This window comes from Mus caroli, chromosome 14 (assembly GCF_900094665.2).
Source record: "Mus caroli chromosome 14, CAROLI_EIJ_v1.1, whole genome shotgun sequence".
Classification (NCBI taxonomy): Eukaryota; Metazoa; Chordata; class Mammalia; order Rodentia; family Muridae; genus Mus; species Mus caroli.
In genome coordinates this window covers 48,166,927-48,192,312 of record NC_034583.1, presented here as the reverse complement: position 1 = coordinate 48,192,312, position 25,386 = coordinate 48,166,927, and the positions used below count along the sequence as shown (strand labels likewise).

Sequence of the window (25,386 nt, the reverse complement as noted above, 5' to 3'; positions counted from 1 at the left end):
GCAATGACTGGCCCAACTTGAGACCTACCCCATGTAAAACATTCAACCCCTGACACTATTAATGATACTCTGCTACGCTTGCAGACAGGAGCCTATCATAACTGTCTCCTAAGTGCCTTCACTTAGCAACATATGGAAACAGATAGAGACCCACAGTCAAACATGAGGTGGAGCTTTGAATCTTATGGAAGAGTTGAGAGGTAGAATTGAGTGAACAGGAGGGGTCAAGGAAACCACAAGAAGACCTACAAAGTCAACTAACCTGGGCCCATAGGAGCTCACAAAGACTGAACCACCAACCAAAGAGCATGCCGGGTCTGGATCTAGGCCACCTACACATTTGTAGCAGATGAGCAGCTTGGTCTTCATGTGGGTCCCCTAACAAATGGAGTGGGTGTTGTCTCTGATTCTGTTGTCTGCCACTGGATCCCCTCCCCCTAACTGGACTGCCTGGCTGGGCCGCAATGGGCGAAGATGTGCCTAGTCCTACAGTGACTGGATATCCCAGGGTGGGGAGGTACCCTAGGAGGGGCTTCCCGTTGTCTAAGGAGAAGGGGTGGGGGTAATGGAGGAAGGGATCTGTAAGGGTGGGACTGGGGCGAGAGGGAGGCAACTGCAATCAGGATGAACAAACAAACAAATAAATAAATGGGAAAAAAAGAAATTGTATAATATCCTAGATTTTTCTTCTTGCACTGGAAACCTAAAGTATTTAGCATTTTGTCTTTTGTGGAAAAGTCTGATTCCTAACTATACTGTTCAAGAAACTACAAGGCATAAATTAACAATATTGGAAATAAAAGAACATACTCTTCCAAAATTAAAGGAAAATTAGAAAATGATTACCTTACAGTAGTAAACTCAATAATTTAACAACTAATTTCTTCTTTTTGAGACAGGACCTTACTATGTGGCCCAAGCTGGCCTTAAACTTACAATCCTTCCACTTGGCTGCCTCAGCATTGGGTTAAAAGTGTACACCATCATGCCCACCTTGCATAAATGTCTTCAAAGACAAAATTGCCAAAGTGATTCCGAATCAAAAGCAAAGGTCTCTAAATAAGCTAAAAGAATTAGTAACTTAAAGCCATTCTTCCCATCCATAATTAATCAATCCAGGTCCATATAGTTTTATCAGTGAACCTCACTACAAATTATAGAAGGAATAGCTAACAATCCTCATCAATTTTTTTCAGAAAGGAAGAAAAACACCCCTCAATTCACTTTATGAACGCTGCTACTCCAAAGCCAAATAAAGAGAAGAAACAATTGTGGATACTACCTATCATGAATGCTTACAAAAACTGTTACATCAGCCAATCTAATCTGGCAATGTATATTTTTTAAAAAGAGTAAGTAGAGTGTATGCTAGAAACATAATGTTGGTTTAATATCTGAATTGCTATAATAAAGGAAAAAAACAATAGGATTTTAAGATCATGTGAAAGATACAAAAAAGCAGCTGACAAAATTCAACAACTAATTATAATAGAAATAAATAAAGAAAAAAGTTTCAAAAAGGTTTTAGTCAACTAAGAAAAGTTCCTCAATCTGATGACAGGAAGTTTAATTAACAAAAGGGGTGGTAACATCACACTCAGCAGTAAAAGACTAAAGACTTCCTTTCCAAGACCATAAATGAACCAAAGGTTTCTTCTCTCACCACTTCCATTCTACAGTGTATTGGGGAAAAGAACATGTTATTTAAAACAATGCCGAAAAAAGAAAAAGAAAGGAACAGACAGACATGATTATACAAGCAGAAAGATTAGGAGGGAAAAACCTACTAAAACTAGTAGGTATAGAATATATAAGATGACTATCATAAGGTGAATATACAAAAAAGAAATGTATCTATGCATAAGCAATAACAGCTTACATAGCTTAAGGTATTTGAAAAAGGGATGAAAAAGTGGATGGATAAGCTACAAGAAGGACAAAGAGACCGCCATTTTGGTGTATGTCTTTGGAGGTCTTACTCTAACTTAAAATCAGCAAAAGCTGGGGATGGTGGTACATTAGGAGGTGAGTGAGTCTTGAATTTAGACAGCCGGTCTCAAAAGGCCAGTGCCTCTTTAAACAGAGTAGGGAGCTGGGGATGCATCCTAGAGGAGTAAATGGAGGGAGAATCTATCAAACTACACTGGCTGTCCTGGAACTCACTCTGTAGACCAGGCTGGCTTCGAACTCAGAAATCCGCCTGCCTCGGCCTCCCAAGTGCTAGGATTAAAGGCGTGCGCCACCACTGCCTGGCATGAGATTCTTAAAGAATGAAAGTATCATTAAAACAACAGCAGACAAACTCTTGACACTAACCAATCACGTAACCAAAAACCTAGAAGCTCATTTTTAGGATGTGTTTAGCAGGAAGTCCTTTTAAATAAAACTTTATATAGAACTCTAAAATACAACAAAAATATATCGCTGGGTAAAAATAACAAGTCTAAAATTTCCTCTCCTTTTCCCACTGACGTCTAGTGCTCTGCTTCATACAGAAAAGTACTTGATCTTTACATCTGCATGGTCAAAAATAATGTCTCCTTAACTAGACAGATAAAACAAGGAGCATGTACAGTTACTTAGCATTGCTAGTGTGGGTTAAGTGATACACTTATACGTATAGAAAAACATCAGTCACTCTAAAGAAAACTCTGTAGCTAGTCTATGTAGCATTTACTTGCAACTACTAAAAAGGGATGCCATGCCCAAATACACGATGCTATTAGACTCCTCACAAAACATGCATGAACCTGAGTGTGGTGGTGCACATGCTAATTTCAGCATGTGAGAGGCAGAGACAGTTGGGTTTCTGTGAGTCTCAAGTCAGCCAGCGCTACAACAGTGAAATCCTGTTAAAAGTGGGGAGGGGAGCACTCGACTTAAGTCAACTGTTGTTTGTTCTAAAGAACTTGAAGGTGTAAGCAACTGATACAGAAAAGCATAAAATATCTTAGAAAAATCCCTTAGAGATTATATTCTAGTTCTCCTGGTTAGCCAAACAGAAATCCCAGAAAACAGACTGGGGAGATGGCTCGGCTAAGAGCACTCACTGATTAACCATGAGGATAAGGATTCAGATGTTAGCACTCACATCAGACAGCTCACAAACACCTAGAAACACTACCTCCAAGGTATTTGACACTCTTCTGGCCTCTTTGGGCACCAAAACACACATTTGTACACATACAAACACACATGTAAGCTAAATAAAAAGCTTTCTAAAAGTCCCAGCAAACAAACCGTTACTACAACTTTTCTTAGTAACATCATATACAAAAGCTTACCTCCTGTATACCAAGGCATAGATAATAGATGCTGTCAGGTGCATAATTCTCTCCATTTGGTCGTCTGATCTCATTGACAAAATGGGCTAACCCATAGTTAAGCTCAGCTGTGGTATGAGAGAGTAGATCTTCTTTTAACTTTACTGATTTAGCTTAAAAAAAAAGAAATAAAAATAATCAGTAATCTACACTTATGTTGCACAGCTCATAACTGCCTTTAATTCTGCCTTTAACTATGGTGTTCTCTTTTGGCTTCCACTGGCGCTCACGCGCGCTCTCTCTCTCTCTCTCACTCACACGCACACGCACACACACGCACACGCACACACACACACACACACAAAAAGAGAATACATTGGTAGACATGCACACATATATATATAAATTAAAACTGAATCATGAGGTTGGAGTGATGACTCAGACGTTAAGTCAAGGGCTACTCTTCCATAGGACCCAGGTTGATTCTCAGCACCCACATGGCAGCTTACAACTTTCTGTAACTTCAGTTCTTGGAAATCTAACATCCTCTTCTGACCTTGGTAGATACCAGGCATGTAGTCAAAACACTCATGCACATTAAAAGGTAATTGAGTACAGAAACAGATTTTTAAACAGAACTTAGGATAATAAAACCAAAACACTTACAGGATTTTAGCTCATCTAATACCAGAAGATCTTCATCAAGTTGCCTAGTTTTGACCCAATGTTTCCACGCATTTACACCGTATGTATACTTGAAAGGAAAGCTGCATTCTGAATTGTCAGAACTATCATCATGAGACTGGTATCCTGAGACAGCCTTTCTCTTGGTTCCCTGGTAATAAAATAACACTGTAAATTCTTTCTCTGAGACTATATTTCATGACATCTATGCAAGTCATCTTTAAACAAAGGCAACTCAAAAAGAATTGTATTTGTGTTAGAATTGGCTGGTACTCTGAGAGCTAATGATAGTTATCTATACTGCTTCTTGAAATCCAAATCCATGAATGTTTGTATACAAATCACTTATATAATAAAATCAGAGTAAAAAGTATAAAATAAAAATAGGATTCTAAATGTCACTTTGGGACTGAAGAACTTTCTAACATCTTAAACATGTAAGAAATTTACTCTTAGCCAGCCATGGTAGCACACAACTTTAATCCTACCCCAGAAGGCAGAGGTAGGTATATCCCTGAGTTTAACAGACAGCATGGTATACAGAACAAGTTCTAGAACAGCCAGGACGACAGAGAAACCTTGTCTTAAAATAACAAAACAACAACAGAAAGGAAAAAGGAAGTTTCCTCTTTGTTTTCTTTTTAGTGCTGAGGATCAAGTCAGCACCATTCACATGCTAGGCAATCACACTGCCATGCAGTCAAAACCTCAGTGCCTTCTTTTAACGTTTGCTGGTAAGGTCGTTTGTCTGTTTTGGAAAAGGGTCTCATTATTTAGGCCAGGTAGTCTCCAACTCACTATGCTCTAACATTTATCACCTTCATCATACAGTTGACACTCCTTTATTTTCAGTTTTCTTTCCTGAGACAAATTTGTGAAAGCCATTTTCTTTGTCTTTTGCTCTTGTCTTATATTGGAAATCAGAAACAGAAAGTTATTGATAGAATACTAAACCAACTTAGATTCTGAATGATCAAACTATCTAGTGCATACCTGGTTTTTCTTTCTTCTTTTGCTGCGTTATTTTGGTGTGTGTGTGTGTGTGTGTGTGTGTGTGTGTGTGTGTGTGTTTGTGTGTGTGTGTAAAACGTTTATTTCAGGCTGGCCATAAACCACTGATCCTCTAGCCTCTCTTGCTAGAATTAAGAGGCATCACACCCAGTTTATAAAGTGCTGGGAATCAAACAAACATTCTACCAACTGAGCTATATCCCTAGTTCCCAAAATATCTTTCGCTCTGTGTTAGCATGCTTAAGAATAAACTATACCTCTCTTCATTAACTTCATCAAAACTGATAAAAAACTTAATCCACTGAAACCATCAATTCCTTCCCCCTTCTCCTTTCCTCTGAGACAAATGAAGTGCTTACAGATATGTGCCACCATGCTCTCTGTTATTATGAGACTTGAATTTCCTTTTTAAGTCAACTATTTTCTATTTTGACCTTGTATTAAGATAAATTTTAACATCTATCTTCCCATATTGTCAGGCACAAGAAATCACCAAAGTATCTTTCTCTGACATGCTGTTACAGAGATATTAAATGAATAAAAGACATAAAATCATTAACAAATTCTGTACCTTTTTTTTAGATCGAGGTCTGGGCTGCTCCTCGTATTCTTCTCCAAAAACAGGTGGTAATAAAAACTCATTTTCCATATCAAGCTCCTCCGCAGCTGACAAATTAGAAAATATTTTATTTCAAATGTAACAGTACAAGCTTATGCTACATAAACATTAAGGATCGATCATTCAGACACGAAGATAAGTTTCAGCTAGGATAGGCACAAGGAGACGCATACTTAACATGGTGTTGGGTTTTGAAAAACCCCTATTCATACTACTAAAAACAATGTGTAACAGGTATAAATACAGAAATACCATACAACTGTATGATACCAGAAAAAGGAAACAACAAAACTTAGTTAGAAGATCTAAAGTGCCAATCTAGTTTAATCTATTAAGCCTTTTTCATGGAATGCTTGACATTTCATTCAATGGGAACTCATAAATTAGGGGGAAATGAGAAAAGAAACACATTTTTACCTGTCTGCTTGTGGCCTGGGACTCATGTTACAGAGTCTACATCTTACAATCCTCCTAGCTTAGTAGTAGGACTACAGGTATGTACTATCTTTTCTTTTTTGAGACAGGCCCTTATTAAACCGGATTGACCTCACAGCTTGATAGTAGCTGCCCTTAACTCTAATTCAGCCTCTGTCGTCAAGTGCTGGGACTGTAGGAGCCAAGACACCCAGACGGAACACTTCACTTAATCTGCACTAAAGAGCAAGAAGCAGTTGAGCATATGTCTTTTTTTTTTTTAAGATTTATTTATTTTATTTATGTGAGTATACTGTCACTGTCTTCAGACACACCAGAAGAGGACATGAGATCCTACTACAGATGGTTGTAAGCCACCGGGACCTCTGGAAAAGTAGTCAGGACTCTTAACTGCTGAGCCATCTCTCCCCCAGGGCATATGTCTTTTAAAGAAGTAAATCTACTTTTCCCTTTAAATGTGAATTTAACTTTCAAGAACATTAAGAAAAATGCTTCCAAGCTACACAGTTGACACACACCTATAATCCCAGCAGCAGAGGCTGAAAGGAGTGCTTTGAGCTGGGGACCAGCCTGGACTATAGCAAAACCCTATTATGATCCCTACCTCTACCCTAATACTATCAATACCTCTGAATTGAAAAAATACAAGTATTGTATTCTTCTCTAGTTTCTAAAATTCCTGAAATTAATTCAGTTTTCTTTTTTCGTTTCTTTTTTCTTTTTTTAAATAAAAAACAAAGGAAGAAGAATGTAGCTAAGTGGAAAAGCAGACCCCCAGCATCCTCTACTGCAAAGGACACATGAAAAAAAGACACAAGGATGAGAACAAGAAGTGATGATATAAACACTGCTTATAAATTACCTTAAATACAAATATTTAACTTGATTTAATAGTGATAAAGTAGCATTTAAGTACCTCTGGGGAAATCTATTTCAATATCCAAATCTGGTTCATAGGGTACATCGGGCATGTTGGATTGTATATCTGGGTCAGAGTTCTTTGTAAGATCTGAGCCAATTATGTCTGTCTCAATAATTACACCTGTAACCAAGCAGTAATATCATTAGAAATCAAATTTTAAAAAACTCAACAGTATCTGTATTTAATTTCTCAAAGGAAAAAGTACATATCAAGATTAATATGTAACCTACTATAAAATTCATAACTATAATTGGAAACTCTTAATCCTATATATTCTGGCTATCCCCTTTCAAAAGTTAATGTAACAACAAAACAACTCCTATGTTAGAGTATCTGTGCATGCGCATGTGTATGTGTGTGTGTGTGTGTGTGTGCGCGCGCGCGTGCGTGTGTGTGAGAGAGAATGAGAGACACACACATTACTTGCCAGTTTGTCATAAGTACTTCCATGTAGACAGAAATGCAGGTGACACCAAAGGCTGATGTCCTGTGTTTTTCTTTGTTTACTGGGTGCACTTTCCCTCCTTACTCTATCCTGTCATCCACACCAAGGTTATGGGCAAAAGCCACTGTGCCTGATCTTTTAAATAGGTTCTGAGGATCCACATTCAGGTTTCCACGCTTGCATGGCAGGCACTTCACTGAGGGAGTCATTTCTCCAAGTCAATATTCATAAAAACAATTCTTTATCCAAAAAAAATAAAACTTACGAAGGTAAATAACTGATTTTCAAACAGTATTTTTGAATTCTGACCAAGTTTCCACAGACTCAGTCTATGCCTGTTAATAACTACCATGTTGTTTGGATGAAGTGCTGAACTTTTTTGCTGTACAGTTACATGCATTCTATCCAATATATACTGCAGTGACAATAGGTCTCCAGACAGAAAAATAAGACAAATGTATACAATTAGGAAATAAAGGTGTTCACAAGATAGCTTTTCTATGAAGGATTTCTGACATGGTTTCTCATTCTTTTTCCCATGGGGTATTATTTTGTAATATATTAGACACACCTAGAACTCACCCTCCAAAACCTGAGCACAGAGACCAAGTGGGTGTCTATATTCTATTTTAAATTAAAAGCAAACACCAAGCTGGGTGGTGGTAGCACACGCCTCTAATCCCAGCACTTGGGAAGTAGAAACAAGTGGATCCCTGTGAGTTCAAGGCCACCCTAGTCTACTACAACACTAGTTCCAGGATAGCTAAGGCTACACAAAGAAATCCTATCTAAAAAAAAAAAAACAACAAACAAACCCATAGCACTCATCACAATCCACTACAACCTCTGAGAACACTGTAAAACAACTACTACAATTGTCTTCTTGTATAAAGGGAATCAGGCATTTCAGGACTAAAAATGGATTCTAAGTATTACCAGAAGGCTACAGGTAGGAATAAATGTTCAAAGGGACATTTGTTTGTCGTCTAAAAAAAACACTCATATTAAATCATGCCACTATGTAGCAACAGTGTCCTAAGAGAAAATAGGATAAATCCTGGTTTAGATAAAGCAAATTATTTGATTAGTGTAAAAAATAATTACTGGGAGTATCTATCACAAAACAATATCTTAGAAATCTACTACTAAAAATAACTAAACTGAATTCAAATCCTATTACTATTTTTTAAAAAAAAAGGGAGGGGGGGTGAGTGAATTAGGAGCAATAGCTGCTCTTGCAAAGGACCTAAGTTCAGTTTCCAGGCCTTACAGGGTGGCTCACAATCATCTGTAACTCCACTTCCAATGGACATAACACTATCTTCTAAGCTCCACAAGTACCAGACATACACATGTGCAACTCTCAAACACATACATAAATCTTTAAAAAACAAAACAAAACAAACAAAAAAAAAAAACCCCTTTTGTTTGATTTTTTGAAACCACAAGTAAGTGTGGTAGGTGGCAACCGTACCTACTTCAGGGGAAGAGGCTAGAAGACCTCTTGAGGCCAAGAGTTTATTGCCCAGGACACATACAAAATCTCCATCTCAAAATAAAACAAATTATTCCACTAGAGATCAAGCTTAGCATTAGAGCATACATGACTCAAAGTGGAGTTTATATTTCTCTTTATAAAAATGTTTTTGTTGTTTTATGTGTACAAGAGTTGTACATGTATGTGTATTTGTGCACCACTTGCATGTCTCATGCCTGTGAATGCCAGAAGAGGACACTGGAGCCTCTGGAACTGGAATTAAAGGAAGATATAAACTTGTGGGTGTTGGGAGCCAAACCTAGGTCTTCTGCAAGATCTAGTACTCTTAACCCTGAGCCAAAGTGTGTATTTATTGATAAAAAATATTTCTGCTATAATCCTTTCTCCTACCGCTTTATTAAGTATTGCTACAGGATATGCCTTTACGTACCATAATAATGACAATACATAGGACCCATCCCCCCAAACCTCTTAGCGACAAACTGAATAGTATAGCTCACTATTGATGTTGGATGCCTCTGTTTTCCCCTCCTCTTCAGTCATCATATCTGTCATTGTAAGCAATTCTGAATCAAGAGGATCTGAAGAAACTTTGCTTTTGAGGTCCTCAACTGTGGCAGGAATCTTCTCACTGCTGTCCAATGGAGCAGGCAGAAACACAGGAACAGGCACCTAACCAAAGCATTTACTGTTAGGTATACTAAACAATACAAGCTATTTTCCCAAATTAAATGCATGACCTACTACTATATAAATACATTATCAAAGAAAGTCTTTAGCAAGACTAAATATCAAAACTAAGAAGTCTACCATGACAAGAAAATTCCAGAATACAAATACTTAAAAAGAAAGAAAGAAAAGAAAAGAAAAGAAAAGAAAAGAAAAGAAAAGAAAAGAAAAGAAAAGAAAAGAAAAGAAAAGATAGTATTGCCACAGTAGATATACCCATCCGGTCAACTTAACACTCTGCAATGCCCAAAAAAAAAATAAAAAAATAAAAAGCATCAACTTAGCAGGAAGCTGATAAAAATCTAACCATGGAAGAAAAGGACAGATGGCTTCTATATAAAGGGTATAAAGGGTGTCAACAACAGCTCATAGGCTGTGCATTTGAACACTTGGTCCCCAGCCGCTGGTGCCGTTTTGGAAGGCTGTGGAACCATTAGAAGGTAGAACCTCTTTGGAAGTTCTTAACCATGAACCAAAATGAAATTCCTCCTCGCATTGAATCCACTTTGTCACAGCAACTATAATTAGTACAGCTTTGCCAGTATTACCAAGCTAGTAACTACAGACAAGTTTCCCAAACTGCCTGCAAAAGCTTAGACTAAAAGGGTCAATCTCACGCACAGGAACAGGAACTGTGGTAGGAACAGGAATATTCTGGCTGTACATGTGCATAGGCACAGGGACATACACAGGGACAGGAATAGGCACTGGGACATACTCCGTCTTCCAATTCTCATCTGAAAAACAAGACATAGGGAAAGAACAACATGTGGTTTTATTTTTTAAAAAATCATTAAACATGTCAAAAAGGCTGGCCTTAACCTTGTGGCAATCCTCCTGCCTCAGTCTCCTACATCGTGAAATTACAGGTATGAGCCACCATAATAGGTTTGGTTTTTTTAAAGGGGGAGTGGGGTGGGGGGTGGGTTAAACTTGTTTTGTGACCAAGCTGGACTTATATTAATAGATGCCTCTGCTTCTGTCTTCCTAGGAGAGCAACTAAAAGCATATAACCACAAAGCATGACTTTTTCTTTTACACATGGCTTTTTGTGTCTTTAGCTAACTGATTTCAACAAACAATATTAACTGTATTAATATTAACAATAATAACTGGAAACTTAACAACAAAAGAAAATAACTTTGTACTCATTTAAAAGAAATTTCTAGTTTCTACAAGATTTGATAAAAAGATTTCTGCAACACCTATTCTAACTTAGAACAAACACTACATAACAACTTCTTTAAAAAATTAAAATATATCCTTTAAAAATATACCTCTATATCCAGCATACTGTCCTAACAATTCTCCTCAGTCTATTTATTTAAACTATTAAAATGCAGCAAACATTGAGCTGCACAATAGTCCATCCTGTAATCCCAGCATGCAAAAGGATTAAATTCAAGAAAAATCTGAGCTATACAGCAAGACAGAATCCCAAAAGAAAAAAAATCAAAATAAAATAAAGAACAGAAACAGTTAATGCTGCAATGTGAAACAAGTATCTAAATAAATTATTTAATATCTTTCTGAACAAACTATCATTGTTATAGACCACAAAAAAACCATTTTCTCAACAGGAAACATGCAAATGTAGCTATCAGTCCAGGAAAAGTTTTATAGGATTGTGTGATTTTTTTAACAAGTTAGACTCTAGACTTTTAATCATTGACTAACAGATCACAATTTAATCAATATTCTTTATTCTCAAGACAATATAAAACGAGAATCACATAGATGAAAAGAAGTCAAAAGAAAAAGATACAACACCCTAGCAACCCTACCCTGTATCCCTTCGCTCTAGGAAAGCATACGCTTTACATGAGATGGTCTAAGCAGGAAGAGGTACAATCCAACCGTTCTCAACTTACCTGTCTGACAAGATTTGGTCTGCATGTGAGGCTTACAGTAAGTTGCTTTTGTCATTGTTAAAGGTTTGCAAAGAATTGCTTTATTCTTCATCTCTTTGTTTGGTGTAGGAGAAGGGGGTGGTGCTGAGCCCTTCAGAGAAGCAAAGAGAAACATTTTATTTTTGTAATTTTAACATCTTCCTGGTACTGATCATGTTTTCTTTCCTCTATTCCTCTTTCTTCTTTTCTTTCTTGAGGCAGAGTCTTACTATATAGTTCTGACTGGCCTGGAACTCGGAACGCAGACCAAACTGTCCTCAAACTCATGGAGATTGACATGCCTTTGCCTCCAGAGTGCTGAAATGTGCCATCATGCCCAGCTCACTGTCTGCTTCCAACGCTCAAATGGACTTCCACAAAAAGTGGGAAAGTATAACCAAATATTATTACTCCTAATTACCAGTCATAATCTGGAGGATCAATGTGGATCTAAACACACTGGTTAGCAGCAAGAATTCACTCTACAGAGTAATGTCACTATAAATTAAAATCCTGAAAATACACAGAACAAAGACTTATAAGTTTAATTATAAATACACTAAGTTTTGCTCTGGTAGAGCTTGAGTTGAGGTTTATGATATAGAGGTATAGTGGTTAATTTTATCTTTCAACTTTGATGAAATTCATAAAACCAAGGGAGAGGTTAGTCGAACTAGAGTTTGTGACTTGGCAGCACCTGCTTTTTCCTCCCAAGCCAACTCTTTTAGTCTCCTATGGTTGGTTGATTTGCCTCCAATCCTTTAGGCACTATGATACAAAGTATATACACATGTGGTACTTAGCTCTGATGCCGTGTTTGAAGCATAGAGTCATATTTCTCCTTAACATTGACAGTTTTTTCAAGACATCCATTCTGTCTGTACTCATCAAAGCCGCTCCTACCCATTTACTGCACAACATAAACTATGTGGACTTAAAATTTTTTTATGTATCTTTATTTTATGTATATGAGTATTTGCCTGTGTGCATGTATGTACCATGTGTGTGCCTGGTGCCTGAAGAGGTCAGAAGTGGACATCAGATCCCTGAAACTGGAGTAATGGATGGTTGTGAGCTAGCTACCATGTGTGCTGGAAACCAAACCCAGGTCCTCTCCAAGGACTTTTAATTGCTGAGCTGTCTCTCCAGCCCCTAAATTATGTTTTAACATTTCTATTTCCAGTTACCAGAATTCAGAGCCCTCAAAACTCCTTATTCTGACAAACATTTCTCCATCAATTAGCTAATAGTAATTTGTTTGGTGTTGCCCCAGGCTGAATTAATGTAATAATATTGGGCAGTTGTCCACTGTGGGAGTTTCTTTGCTAACACTAAGATTTGCAGCTTCCTCATGCCTTCAAAGTTTGTAGAATGCAAATCGTTTAAAAAAAATATTTATATCCTGTCACACCTTAGGCAAATGCACTTCTTCTAGGCTGTATCATGTAACCTTATGTAATGCAACAAATTTTTTGAGTTGGGTCTCAGTTTCCTAGGTTAGCCTTAAGGTTTGAAGTTAACTCTGTAAACCACTTAGGTCTTGATGTTTTGATCCTCCTGCCTCCAACTCCTGAGTATCTGAGACTACAAGTCTTGGCCACATCAAGCCTTAATCTTCAAATTGATTACACTGAGTAGGAGAAAAGTGAAGTACACTCTGATTTTGTTTCCACAAATGACTAGAACCTAAGAATTCTAGCCTAATGAACAGATCAATTCTTCAACTCTGAAAGCCAGGTTCTCTCCCTTCTAGCATGATGCAGCTGTAGAACTCCAGACGATTTTAGACCCCTATGCTTCTCCCACAGAATGACATATAGACAGTTCACAGATTCTGAGCACTGTCAATATGAGCTTGTAAAGTTGTTCTGAGCATTGATACAATGGCAAGGCTGCAGAAACTGAGTAATTTAAAGCTAGATACTTGAGAACTATTAGTAAGTTTACCAATGCCCTTGAGAGCACCAGACACTCCTGTCAGCTCTAGAAAGCTGTTCTTCACATTCTCTTGTAAAACACTTGCCAGATTCTTCCAGTGTATATATATATATAACTTACGTCCAACTTTCTCAACATATCAAATGTGCAAACAGCCAGCACTAGCTGAGGTTTAATGTTCTAATTCTGATTATCATCCTATAAGCAGAAAGCTACAAAACCATGCTATTCATTACACTTTTTCTAAACAGGTCATAAGTTTCTGATCTAAAAATAAATTAGTACAATTTTGAAAAACTGTCAGCTTAAAAGCTTGGGAATTCTGATAATACTAAATACTACTTTATAGTTTATGGTAATTGTGGCTGTGCCTTTTTTATTACTCTAATCCATAGTTTTATATTGTGCATGCTATTATCACTTAAATCATACCTCAAATGAAATTCTATTATTAATAGTGTGTGTGTGTGTGTGTGTGTGTGTGTGTGTGTGTGTGTGTGTGTATATATATATATATATATATATATATATATATAATAGAATACATTTCAGCTTATTTAAAAAAAACAGCTAAGCTTCTCTTGACTATGGATACAGGGCTAAAAGATTACAATGTGGAAAAAAAAGATACAAGTCTTAATAGCCATGATGGCATCCTAACCCAAGGATATAAAGAATGTATGTCTGTAGGTTACTGTCACCTCTACTTTTATATTAGAACCACCTAAATAATTTTGTGAATCACAATTTCTGAGTTGCAGCATAGGTATCTCAGAGTTCTGAAAACCTGCTAGATGAGCTTTGTTGGAGATACAGATCTTTATTGATTTGTTTAACCATAGTATAAGCTGGTCCACAGGCTTTTTCTAATGCCAATGAACAATTCCTTTAGCACAGACCTTTTGAACAAGGGTGCTAGAAACTCCAAAAGAGGTGGCATACTAAAGGCAGACAGTGCCTCACTGTTCTTCATGGTATGGCCAACCACTACTTATGCCCCCTAGTAATCATTACAGGTAATTAAGGATTTGCTGCATTGTATCAAAAGAAAGGAAAAGGCTAAAAAAAAAAAAAATAGGATCAGAGACTATATTATATATTTTTCAGGTTTAAAAGATTCATAGATCCAGCCATCCACTAAGAGATCTTCATATCACACTACTTTCAACTTCACTTCCCTTGCTTCCCTCCAAGCGAGTTCCATGTCAGGTTGGTCTCTAGTGTGTAGCTTGTGTACTTTGTCCTTTGTTGCTTTCCTTGAAAACCTAACTGTTTACCACTGGCCCATCCATGCCCTCTAAATACAGAAAGGGACAGAGGAGCAATCCTGTCAAAGCTATTCCTATGTCAACTCACATACCATCTGGGTAGAGGCTATAATGATTCACATTATGCCTGACAGTCTCTGCTACTAGGAAGTAAGCTGAATGTTTCTACTGTTTCAACACAGTATTAAAAAAAAAAAAACTTTCATAGTGATCATATTAACTCAGCCTAATTACTTTCACTTATACTATAAACCATATCACAGCACTAAACTGAAAAATACTCACTGTCATTTTGGTTCGGGACGTCTGACAGCCCTGATCTAAAAAACATAAACATTTAAAAGTAAGACAAATACACTTTCTTGACATTTTTATGAATCCCTGTTTATCAGGGAGTTTTACCAATTTTGAAAAACTATTTTAAGAAACAATCCCAAATTTACAAACAGTATAAGAACTATGGAGGTAAGTGAATGATCAACTCATTTTTCCCTCTGCTCTCTCTGAATACAGCATGCTTTAGGGAAAATTCAATACTCTAAAAATTGCTGCTTAAATAAAATACAAGACCACAACTTCTAAAAAGTTCTGTTGTTCCTTCTAGGCCACAACTAGCACCCCATCTGTTCAGGAAACTTTTTATTTGAATTTGAAGTTAGCTGTCACAGGATAGATTATTTTTTAAAACAGTTCTTTTTAATTCTAATTTCTCTGTAATTTAGCTCAATGATACCCAATTCTTTTTTTCATCAAACATAATTTTAAATGGGAATAAAATAAGCAATGTATCTATAAAACATTATCATACAGGGAACTTCAGCCTAGGGAAAGTATGGAATTTATTTCAATTATTATTTCCATCTGTACATACACTATGAGAAAACTGATCTCTTTCGGGAGAAGCTTACTAGGGCTATAAACTATCATCCTTCCTCTGCCAGTGAGCCAGGCCCAGTCTTACTAACTACCTTCAAAATCAACCAATGTTTGAGAGTCTTTAAGAATATAAAAAGTTTTCAAGTGGCCACATGACATACCATAATGTAGGTTTTCAGGTCCTTTCTGAGTTGTCATGTTGGGCTCATTTTGCTGACAATAGAAACGTAGTAAGCAGTGTTGATCACAGAAATGTTTCATTTCGCCACGCCACTGCACTCGCTCTTTCAGAGTGCCTTGGGATTTACAGCAGTCACACCTCGCAGCCTTAATTAAAAGGGAAGAGTGCTCAGACATTTCAAATGAGAAGATTTAACATAGCACAAACAATAGCTGGCCAATGTGATGAGGAAATACTAAAATTATATCAAGGAAAAAATAAAATTGTAAGGCAAAAAAATAAAATTCTGAAACAAGCTCTTAAAATGGGAACTCAGAAATGACAGCTTAAAAAATTTTATTTTCTGACAGTTTAAAATTTAAAAAGAAGTTAATTTTAAGTACTTAGAAACTACATTTTAAAACAGTCAATATTTACTTAAAAATAAAATAACTTCGCAGCACATCCCTTAGAAGCTGGGCAATGGTGGCCTGTGCTCTTAAGCCCAACTGTTTGGGAGCAGAGGCAGCTGGACCAGCCTGATCTACAGAGTGAGTTCCAGGACAGCCCAGGCCATACAGAGAAACCTGGTCTTAGAATAAAAAATTATTAAATAAGTAATAAACACACAAAAGATATCCAATCAAATCTACAGCTAGGAATACAATCAGACCAAAGAAATCTATAACTTCACATATGTACATATACATATGTGTGTATATGTATATTTTTTATCTGACTCTAAAACTCATACTATTACACTTTAAAGTAGCAATTAAAGAAATAGTTTCACCAAAATCTTGCCCATACTTAAAAGACATTTTGATCATTGAATGAAACAAAAGATGTACTAAACTCCAATACAATAATAATTACGTGTTTGATCTAAAAATAATTACTTAATTTTTTAAAAACTAATCATCAGCTTAACAGCTCGGGAATCCTGGTAACACTAAGTATTATTTTACAGCTCGTAACTGTAGCTGTTACTTTTTCATTACTCTAATCCATAGTTTTATTGTGTGTGTTTATCTCACCTCCAATCTCAAGTGAAATTCTATTAATAAATACTGTAAAGGGTGTATATCTCTAAAGTACAGTACATTTGAACTTGTATTTTAAAAAAGTAAACTTCTGGTTGGGAGACATTAACAATAGATCATACCGTACACAGGACTTAAAGAACTAACAAAGATAGGCCATAATGCATTGTCTTTTTTTCTCTAGTTCAGCCCTCTTGCTGAATAAACATTCAACAAGTAAAGCTTCACTCTAGCAGTAGCTGATGCTAGTCTAAAATTGTGCACTGCTGATAGTATTATGTAGTAAGAGTATCACAGGGGCACTTAGTATTTAACCTAGGTCATTGTGATGGTTAACTGACTTGCTCTTTCAAGTGGAAAGACCCATCTTAAATGTGTACAACACCCTAGAGATAAAAGGAAAGCAAAGAAAGCAACTTTGACTTTGTCCATGTGCCTTTGCTCTCACTTAGCACGGTCATCTCCTCGCTGCTGCTGCTGCCGCCGCCGTCGCCATCGCCACCACCTTTTGCTGACATCAAAACCTAGATTTTGAGAGCTTCCAACAAGGCCTAGACACAGCTCTCCAGGCCTTGACTACCAAACCACAACTACATAAGCAACCAGCTCTATGAGAGAGAGACACTCTCACCAATTAAAGACTACTTTCAAATCACAGAAGTCTTTCAGGTTCATTTTCTTTCTGTCTTTGTTTTTATAATCAAATAGACAAAACACATATACACAAGGAAATGTAGGCTTCCCACCATTTACAAATGAGTCAGAACACTAGAAAAAAGCAAAGCTGTAGCCTGACCTCCCCACTTACTAAAAACCTGAGAAAAAGCCTAATGTCCTAATGTTGACTTACTATCTACAGTTCTTGCAACTGCCCTCCAAAATGAACACTGAAAACCAACACTCAAAATTTAAAGATCCAACATCAAATATTAAAATTGAAGTAGCAGGATTCCAGCATTCAAACCAAGTCAAAACCTGTACTTTATCTTGACCTCAAGATACAGACTGGCAAAGGAAAGACAAACTGAGTTTATGAATCACTAGAAAATAAAAGAATACAAGTAAAACACACAAAAAGGGTTCTCAATTTTTTAACATCTAAGCTAAAACTTGGTTCGTGTAAAAATTTATCTAAGTGCCATAGCATAGTACTATGTACTACACTGGTTTTTTAAAGGGCAAGGCATCATGATGCTCACCGTTGCCTCAAACCTTGCCTCCATATCATCTGTAGAGGTTGGATGAGAATGCTCCTAACACTTGACTGCTGGATTAAACAGTTTGAGGAGGTTAGGAGATGTAACCTTGCTTGAAGAAGTCAGTCAGGATGGGCAGGCTTTCAGAGGTAAAATTCTCCTGTCACTTTCCAGTACTTACGGTTCCTGTTGGGAGTTCTTAGCACCTTTCTCCAGCCACCATCCCAACCTGGTACCTCTCTCTACTCTGACATTATGAACTCTAACTTTCTGGAATTGTTAAGCCAAAGTAAATTTTTCTGTAAGTCATCTTAACCATGCTGTTTTATCAAGGTAATAGAAATGCAACTAATATTACATACTAACAGAAAATTTAAAAGCAAACTGTTAAATATTTCAATGAAATGTATTTTTGTGGGACTTAGCATCAAACACAGAGCCTTTTGCCTACAATAAGCACTGAGCTATACAGCTCTCATTATTAAATTTAAATGCTAAAAATACATAAATTTTTTTTTTTTTTTTTTGGTTTTTCGAGACAGGGTTTCTCGGTATAGCCCTGGCTGTCCTGGAACTCACTTTGTAGACCAGGCTGGCCTCGAACTCAGAAATCCGCCTGCCTCTGCCTCCGAGTGCTGGGATTAAAGGCGTGCGCCACCACGCCCGGCTATAAAATTATTTTAATTTGAGATAGTCTTTCAATACTATTATGTATATTGCACAAATTAAAAGAAAGAACAACTAGATACTGTCACAGTAACAGATATCAAGTGCTTTAGAAGTCAACCCAAAGTAGCTGCTCTGCTGAGAAGGTATTGTTACTTGCCTTGTAGTACCACTCCTGGAATTTCTTACAGCAGTCTTCACTGCAGAAGTCTCTGACAACTCCATCAAGTTCTTTAGTGGCTCCCTTCTTACACAGCTGAGAACAATAGTTGCAGGTAACACATCTTAATCCTAATCGTCTTGCAAAATCTTGTTTGTATAATAGCTTGCAGCCTGAAAAATGTTGTATTTTTTTAAAAAGAACACATAAAAAGACATATTTTAAACTTAGACAAATCTTATAAGTTAATTATCGGTTTCAGAACATATCGAATATATTCAAATATAAAGTCTTCTTCCCTTCTAACTAAAAACCTCCATGTTTTTATGTGTACGTTCAGGTGCATGTGGAGACCAAAGCTTGATGCCAGTTGCCTTCCTCAATTTCACTCAACAGAGTCTCTCATTGAACCTAAAGCTTGCCAATATAGCTGGACTGGCTAGCCAGCAAGCATCCAGAGCCTCCTGTCTCTGCCTCCACAGACTTCCATGTCCAATTTTTACATAGATGATAGGGACCAAGCTCAGGTATTCATGCCTCATGTTTGAATAGCAAGCACTGACTGACTGAACCTTTTTCCCCAGGCCCTCTGAAATACTAGGTCTATCATACAACACCAACCTGTGCAAATTAAAACAGAACATTATCATATTAGAAAACATATCATCTATCACATCTGGCAATGCTTCAGAACTATTTTCTATTTGAATAAAATCACAAAGATACAAGTGAGTGCATTGGAAAATGAATGCAGACTGCTGAAAAGTTCTAACTAAATTTAGATATTTTCTAGAGTCTTCCTAACAGCCTGTTTTCATATAGAAATTCGTCAAGAAAATAGGACTCTGACGTGACTAGAGAAAATACTTTGCTATCTACTCCTTTAAAAAAAATACCTTACTTTATCTTCTGCATAAATATATTTTCACATATCTAGTTTACTACCTCTGAAGTTAACCAGTAAGTAGACTAATCTACTAATATCTAGGAAACCTGATCTATCCTTTAATAAAAAGCTCAAATTATAATTCTACCATCTACAGTGTTTTCATGAAGCCGTGTTTTAAATGTTCTGACCTATCTGTGAATCTCAGAGTGGCTCTGAACCTACAATCCTCCTTCCTCAAATGCCTGAGGATTAAGAATGTAGGCAACTGCACCATACCTGACTGTACAGTTTAAAAAATAAAATATTTGCAAATCATTATGAAATATCCTACAATTTGTTATTGTGAACTATATTTTAGGTTTAAAATTACACTCACTTGCATATGTAAATATGTATGTGTCATGTCATCATGCTATAGCCTACACATGGCAGTCGAGACAACTTCTTTCTATTACATGAGTACTGGGAATCCAACTGAGGTCAGCTTTTCCCCACTGAACCATCACCAGTCTTTGAGCTATATTTAAAATATTTTTTAATATATATCTTCTTTAGTTTTTTGTTGTTGAGCGTTTTTTTGGTTTGGGTTTTTTTTTTTTTTTTTCTGTTTTGGTTTTGTTTTGGTTTGGTTTGGTTTTTTAAGAGTCTATGTAGCCCTGGCTGTCCATCAAGCTACTCTGAAACTCACAGGTTATCTACCTGCCTTTGCCTTCAGAGTGCTGGGATTAAAGGTATATGTCACCACACCTGGCCTTTGTAATTCACTGAATTTGACTGATAGTAAATAGTTTACCCATAAAACTAGGATGAGTAACAGAGTAACAGAGGACTTCAAAACAAAACCTCATTCAGTAGTAAAAAGTAAAAAGAAAAATTCATAGCCTTAACACTTTATACCCATTTGAAACTAAGTCCTTCCCAATGAAAATTATGTTTCTAAGTACCAACTATCTGAGATGCACTCTTCAATTTAATTAATCCATTTTAGAGTTATGAAAGTATAATTTCTGTAAGAACAGATACCTATATTAATAATCAATATTAGACTGTTTTGGCACAAAAAAGTAGGTGATAGAGTTAATCAACTCAGTATTAATCTTTTGTTGGCTTTTCAAGAAAGGGTTTCTCTGCCTATAATATATATATAATAGACCTGGCTGTCCTGCAACTTGCTTTGTAGACTAGGCTGGCTTCAAACTCAGAAATCTGCTTGCCTCTGCCTTCCAAGTGCTGGGATTAAAGGTGTGCGCCACCACACCGTACAACTGGTCATCTTTACTCTAACTCTGCCCTTAGATAAGAAGAGTAAAGCATGGCTCCAGGTGAGATGCACCAGTTACAGCTGAGTAGGAATGCTCTGCTTTGTCATTAATACCTTCTAACACGAATGCTGGATTGTTTGTGAGATGGATGGTGATACCATTGAACAAACATTTTTTTCTGCCATTGACTGTTGGCATTCAGGATTATCCAACTATCCTTTTGATCTAAATTTGTTACAGGAATTCACAGGAAAAGTAGAAGCAGAGGACAAATAGTCCTCGGTGGAAACATCAGATAGGTGAAAACACAGATAGGAAGCCTTATGTAATAGCATTTATCACTAATGACTCCAGACTCAGAGTTGAGAATGAGAGACATTGAAGGTTTCTGTGATTTCTAACTCCCCCCTAACAAAACGAAACTGTCTAGAGAGGAAGCCACTGAAGAGAGGCCTAAAAAACTGTGATAGGAAGGGGGTCCAGGGGTAGGGGTGGGTAAAGAGTCTTTAATCTTAGCACTTGAGTTAGGGAGAAGCAGGTGGCACTCTGAGTTCAAGGCCAGCCTGGTTTACACAATACAACTACACAGAGAAACCTTGTCTGAAAAAAAAAACAAAACAAACAAGCAAAAAAGTAATAGGGATATAGCTCCTCACAGTTGAAAGCTTCTAACGGAGGAGGGGAGGAGCTGTTTTCTTTAAGGGACTAGATAGATAGATAGATAGACAGACAGACATGAATGTGTGTGTATATATGTATATATCTATATACCTATTGCTATCTGTATGTATGTATATAGCTATATATCTATCTCTATATATAATATAATTGAGAAGAAAAGAAAAAAAGATACATCAGTGACCCCAACAAAAGACAAGATAGAGGCAGAGTAGAGCAAAAATGTGACCACTGGAAACACTAGCAACAATGAGCACCTAAGACCCAATCCTGTTTCTATTTCTGGAGAAGTAAATTTAGAACCAGAGTTCATGTCTACAATCTGATTTCTGGTATAAGACCAATGCAAGTTTAAATGAGGAGAAAGGACACTTGTGAATATTTGTAACAGAACCCAGTATATCTCAGACACCACAAACCACAATGCAGCCACTGTGCTTGTCACTGTGTGTAACTCCTCCCACCTCTACATCAATGACACTAAAATGCTTTAGGTCAGAGAAATTTCAGGTTTAGGGGCTTCTTGTAGGGTATTTATTTTCAGCAGTCACATGAACTTTAGTGACTTCCTTAACCTGAAAATCCAAAACCTGAAACTTCTGGAGTATCATGGGTTTCAGATTTTGAGATCAGTGACGATCAATCTAAATACTAAAAAACTCTATAGCTGCAAGCTGGTAGGGAACTGGAGTGAATGCAAAACACTCTTCCTGCTCCTGAAAAATCAACCTTCAGGCTACAATGTACAATTCTAGTAATAATGTGGGATGACAGTGCTTCCTTTCATTTTACCCCAAATTTCTAGAGGTGAAACCTTGAGGCCCAGAAGTCCAAAAATACATGTAAAACAACAAAAAAAGATTCAGTATAAAAGTAAGCTAAATTTTGTTAAATCAATATTAAAATTGTGTACCTATTCTGGACGTCTGTAATTATATACTCTTTAAATAATTTAGCAAAAAACATATATATATATTAAAAGTTATGAACAATGCTGTATACACACTTGCCTTCACTACAGAAAGGTCTCTTAACGCCAGAGAAATTGACTGTTTCATGCAGAGTCTTCTCCTCTTGGCAGTATTCGCAATATGTAACTATGCAATGCAACTTCTTATAGTCATCTGAGCAAGCTTTGCTGCAGAACTGATGCACTTTGTTCTAAATGCACAACGGGAACCTTGGTGAGTATGAGAGCCATCCCAAGACCAAGCTTAAGAAATAAACAAGCCACTTTTAAACAAAGTTAAATCATTTATCTACTTAATGTTATGATTCTTGGAGATACATTTGCTCACGGCCACAGACACCTAAGTTAACCAACTGAGCATTATTAACTACCCTGAGCGACTGAGCAACTAAGAGAACAATCACTAACATAAAGTCACAGCCTGGATATGCTAATGGATTGGAGAAACACAAAGAAAATAACAAAAAATACAATGTAAGCTACAGAAACACAAGATACAACATTTTTAGGCAATCAAACACATTCCTGTGACACTTTAATAAGAACGACTATTATGTCTCAAATTTTCAGTTTGGTGCTCTTATATGACACTGATGCAAAAGCATGAGACTGAGTTAATTAGTTCTCTTAAATAAACAGTTATTATTGTTTCTCCTGGCTTCAAGCCACAATTGTAAGGCCTACTTTTGAAACAGTGACCCAGGAGTTAAGAACTAAAACTCCAAGCAAAGCACCTTTTCTCCCAAAACTTATAGCAGATATAGATTAAATCTAAATAACTAACATAACACATAAAGATATCTAAAGACTAAAATAAAGAAAATAACTCAAGTAGAGCAACCATTAATGAAAACTTGCCCCATTATGAATAGATAACTCAGAAGAGAAAGGAAGGCTGGGAAGGAGCTCAAAAGTAAAGTATTGGCTAAGCACACTCAAGGTCCTGGGTTCAATAAGCCACATGTGCATACACACGCACACACTAAGAAAAAAAGAGAAAAAGTATCATGACTGCTAATTACGGAGTCCTAAGCTCACAGTCTCATAAGAGAAATGCTCACTTAATAAGGCACTATCTCTTAATGGCATCTAACACTAAAGTTCTGTGTAAGTAAAAGCAACACAGTACTACAAAATATGAACAGTGGGGAAATTCTCATTTTCATCTAAAAATTTATCAGACTTCAGCTTATTGTGGAATCTTTATTTCTATATGATACTATCGTATATGTTTACCTGTAGGTTTTCCTCACTCCCTGGCCATTCCTTTATTCTCATGTTGGGCATTCAATATTATTTCTGCTACTAGGTGGTTATTAGTCTAAAACTAATGACAAGATGCCATCAAGAGTCTCAAAAGCATGAATGGTTTAACTACTCTGGAGACAGCACCAAGCAAAATAATAAAAGTAAAGAATTTTACAGGCTGGGCTGGAGAGATGCCTCAGTGGTTTAGAGCACTGACTGCTCTTCCAGAGTTCTTGAGTTAAATTCCCAGCAACCACATGGTGGCTCACAACGATCTGTAATGGGATCGGATGCCCTCTTATGGTGTGTCTGAAGACAGCTACAGTGTACTCATATACATGAAAATAATCTTTAAAAACAAAAGCATTTTACAGGCTCTAAAATAATAAACCTCGGATTTCCAAATACTTTCAAATTCATGGAGTCTAATTCTAGGAACCAATTTTGACCTATGCATTACATTTTAAATAACATGTAAACAACCACAGAAAATAGTCTGATTTTAATTTCACATCTTATATAATTTTTTAAGCATATACTCTGTTCCAACCACCCAATCTACCCCCCAAAAAAGGTTAAAGGATGGCCAAAAGTAAACACAGCAATGGGCAGCCTAGATAATTCATCTTTCCATCTCTGTACTCTTAAAGAAACAAACTCACATGGCAACAGCAAAACAAGGAACATGACAAAGTAAATAAGTAAACTAAAAAAGGTTTGGTGCTAAGGAAAAAAAATAAACAAAATTCAGTCTCTACTCCCTTATTAAAATATATTTATTAAAATATAAGATATTAAATAACAGCATAGTATCAGCCTTACAAATTCTAATTCTACAAATATTGAGCTCATAAGATGATAATAATGACAAGGAGAGGACAGAGTAGGAGTCTGCAAAGATACTACGTGTGTGAATTGACTTTTATATTTTATTACAAACATACTACATTTGACTTCAATAAATTGCTTCCTTGAAATCTATCCTATTGGTTTCATTTCCACAAAGTAAACATACCAAGGACACAAAATACGAAGCTTATTATTGTCCACTAAAAAAAGAATAGAAATGCCACTTATTTTCTTAGATTCTTGTCTTAGCATTACATTACACATATAAGGAAACAAGACTTGCCTCCCATTCCAAGATTTCCGGTTTTGAACAAAAGGCATTTTTACAGTAGTTGCATTTCAGCTGAATGTCACTGGGTGCTACAAACTGGCCGTTTGGAGATGACTGTATGCTTAGAGCCTAAAATAAAGAACAAAGTACACTTAGTCTGACAAGTATTTTAGAACTTCTAGCTGTAAGAACTATCAAATGTCTACTACATGCAGAAAGCAAGTTTCTTTAGTTCACAAAACAACAATTCTTAATTTTGCCTTTAAAATGCATTGTGTCAAAGAACTGAAATAGAGTTCAATGAAAGGATGCTTGCTTAACAAGCACAAGGTCCTAGCTTCAATCCCAGTACTTTAAAAAAAAAAAAAAAAAAAGCAAAAACAAAAACAAACCACTGTTAGCTTTAGGATTGAAATA

General features: G+C 36.6%; 1 protein-coding gene across 4 annotated transcripts in view; it reads right to left on the bottom strand.

The window, feature by feature from the left end:
- Positions 1-25,386, bottom strand: part of Zmym2 (zinc finger MYM-type containing 2) — a 71,761-nt gene that overhangs the window by 10,982 nt on the left and 35,393 nt on the right. For 3 of the 4 annotated variants that reach the window (XM_021181757.2, XM_029468740.1, XM_021181756.2), the window contains 12 exons: positions 24,982-25,098; positions 22,642-22,792; positions 18,803-18,975; positions 15,739-15,904; positions 14,987-15,021; positions 11,478-11,607; positions 10,228-10,343; positions 9,378-9,549; positions 6,929-7,054; positions 5,530-5,624; positions 3,930-4,098; positions 3,285-3,436 (listed from right to left, as the gene is read on the bottom strand). In XM_021181757.2, the coding sequence (XP_021037416.1) occupies positions 3,285-3,436; positions 3,930-4,098; positions 5,530-5,624; positions 6,929-7,054; positions 9,378-9,549; positions 10,228-10,343; positions 11,478-11,607; positions 14,987-15,021; positions 15,739-15,904; positions 18,803-18,975; positions 22,642-22,792; positions 24,982-25,098 (1,602 nt within the window). Of the gene's footprint in view, positions 1-3,284; positions 3,437-3,929; positions 4,101-5,529; positions 5,625-6,928; positions 7,055-9,377; positions 9,550-10,227; positions 10,344-11,477; positions 11,608-14,986; positions 15,022-15,738; positions 15,905-18,802; positions 18,976-22,641; positions 22,793-24,981; positions 25,099-25,386 lie in introns of those variants that run through there. The other variant, XM_029468741.1, reaches the window with a different exon arrangement.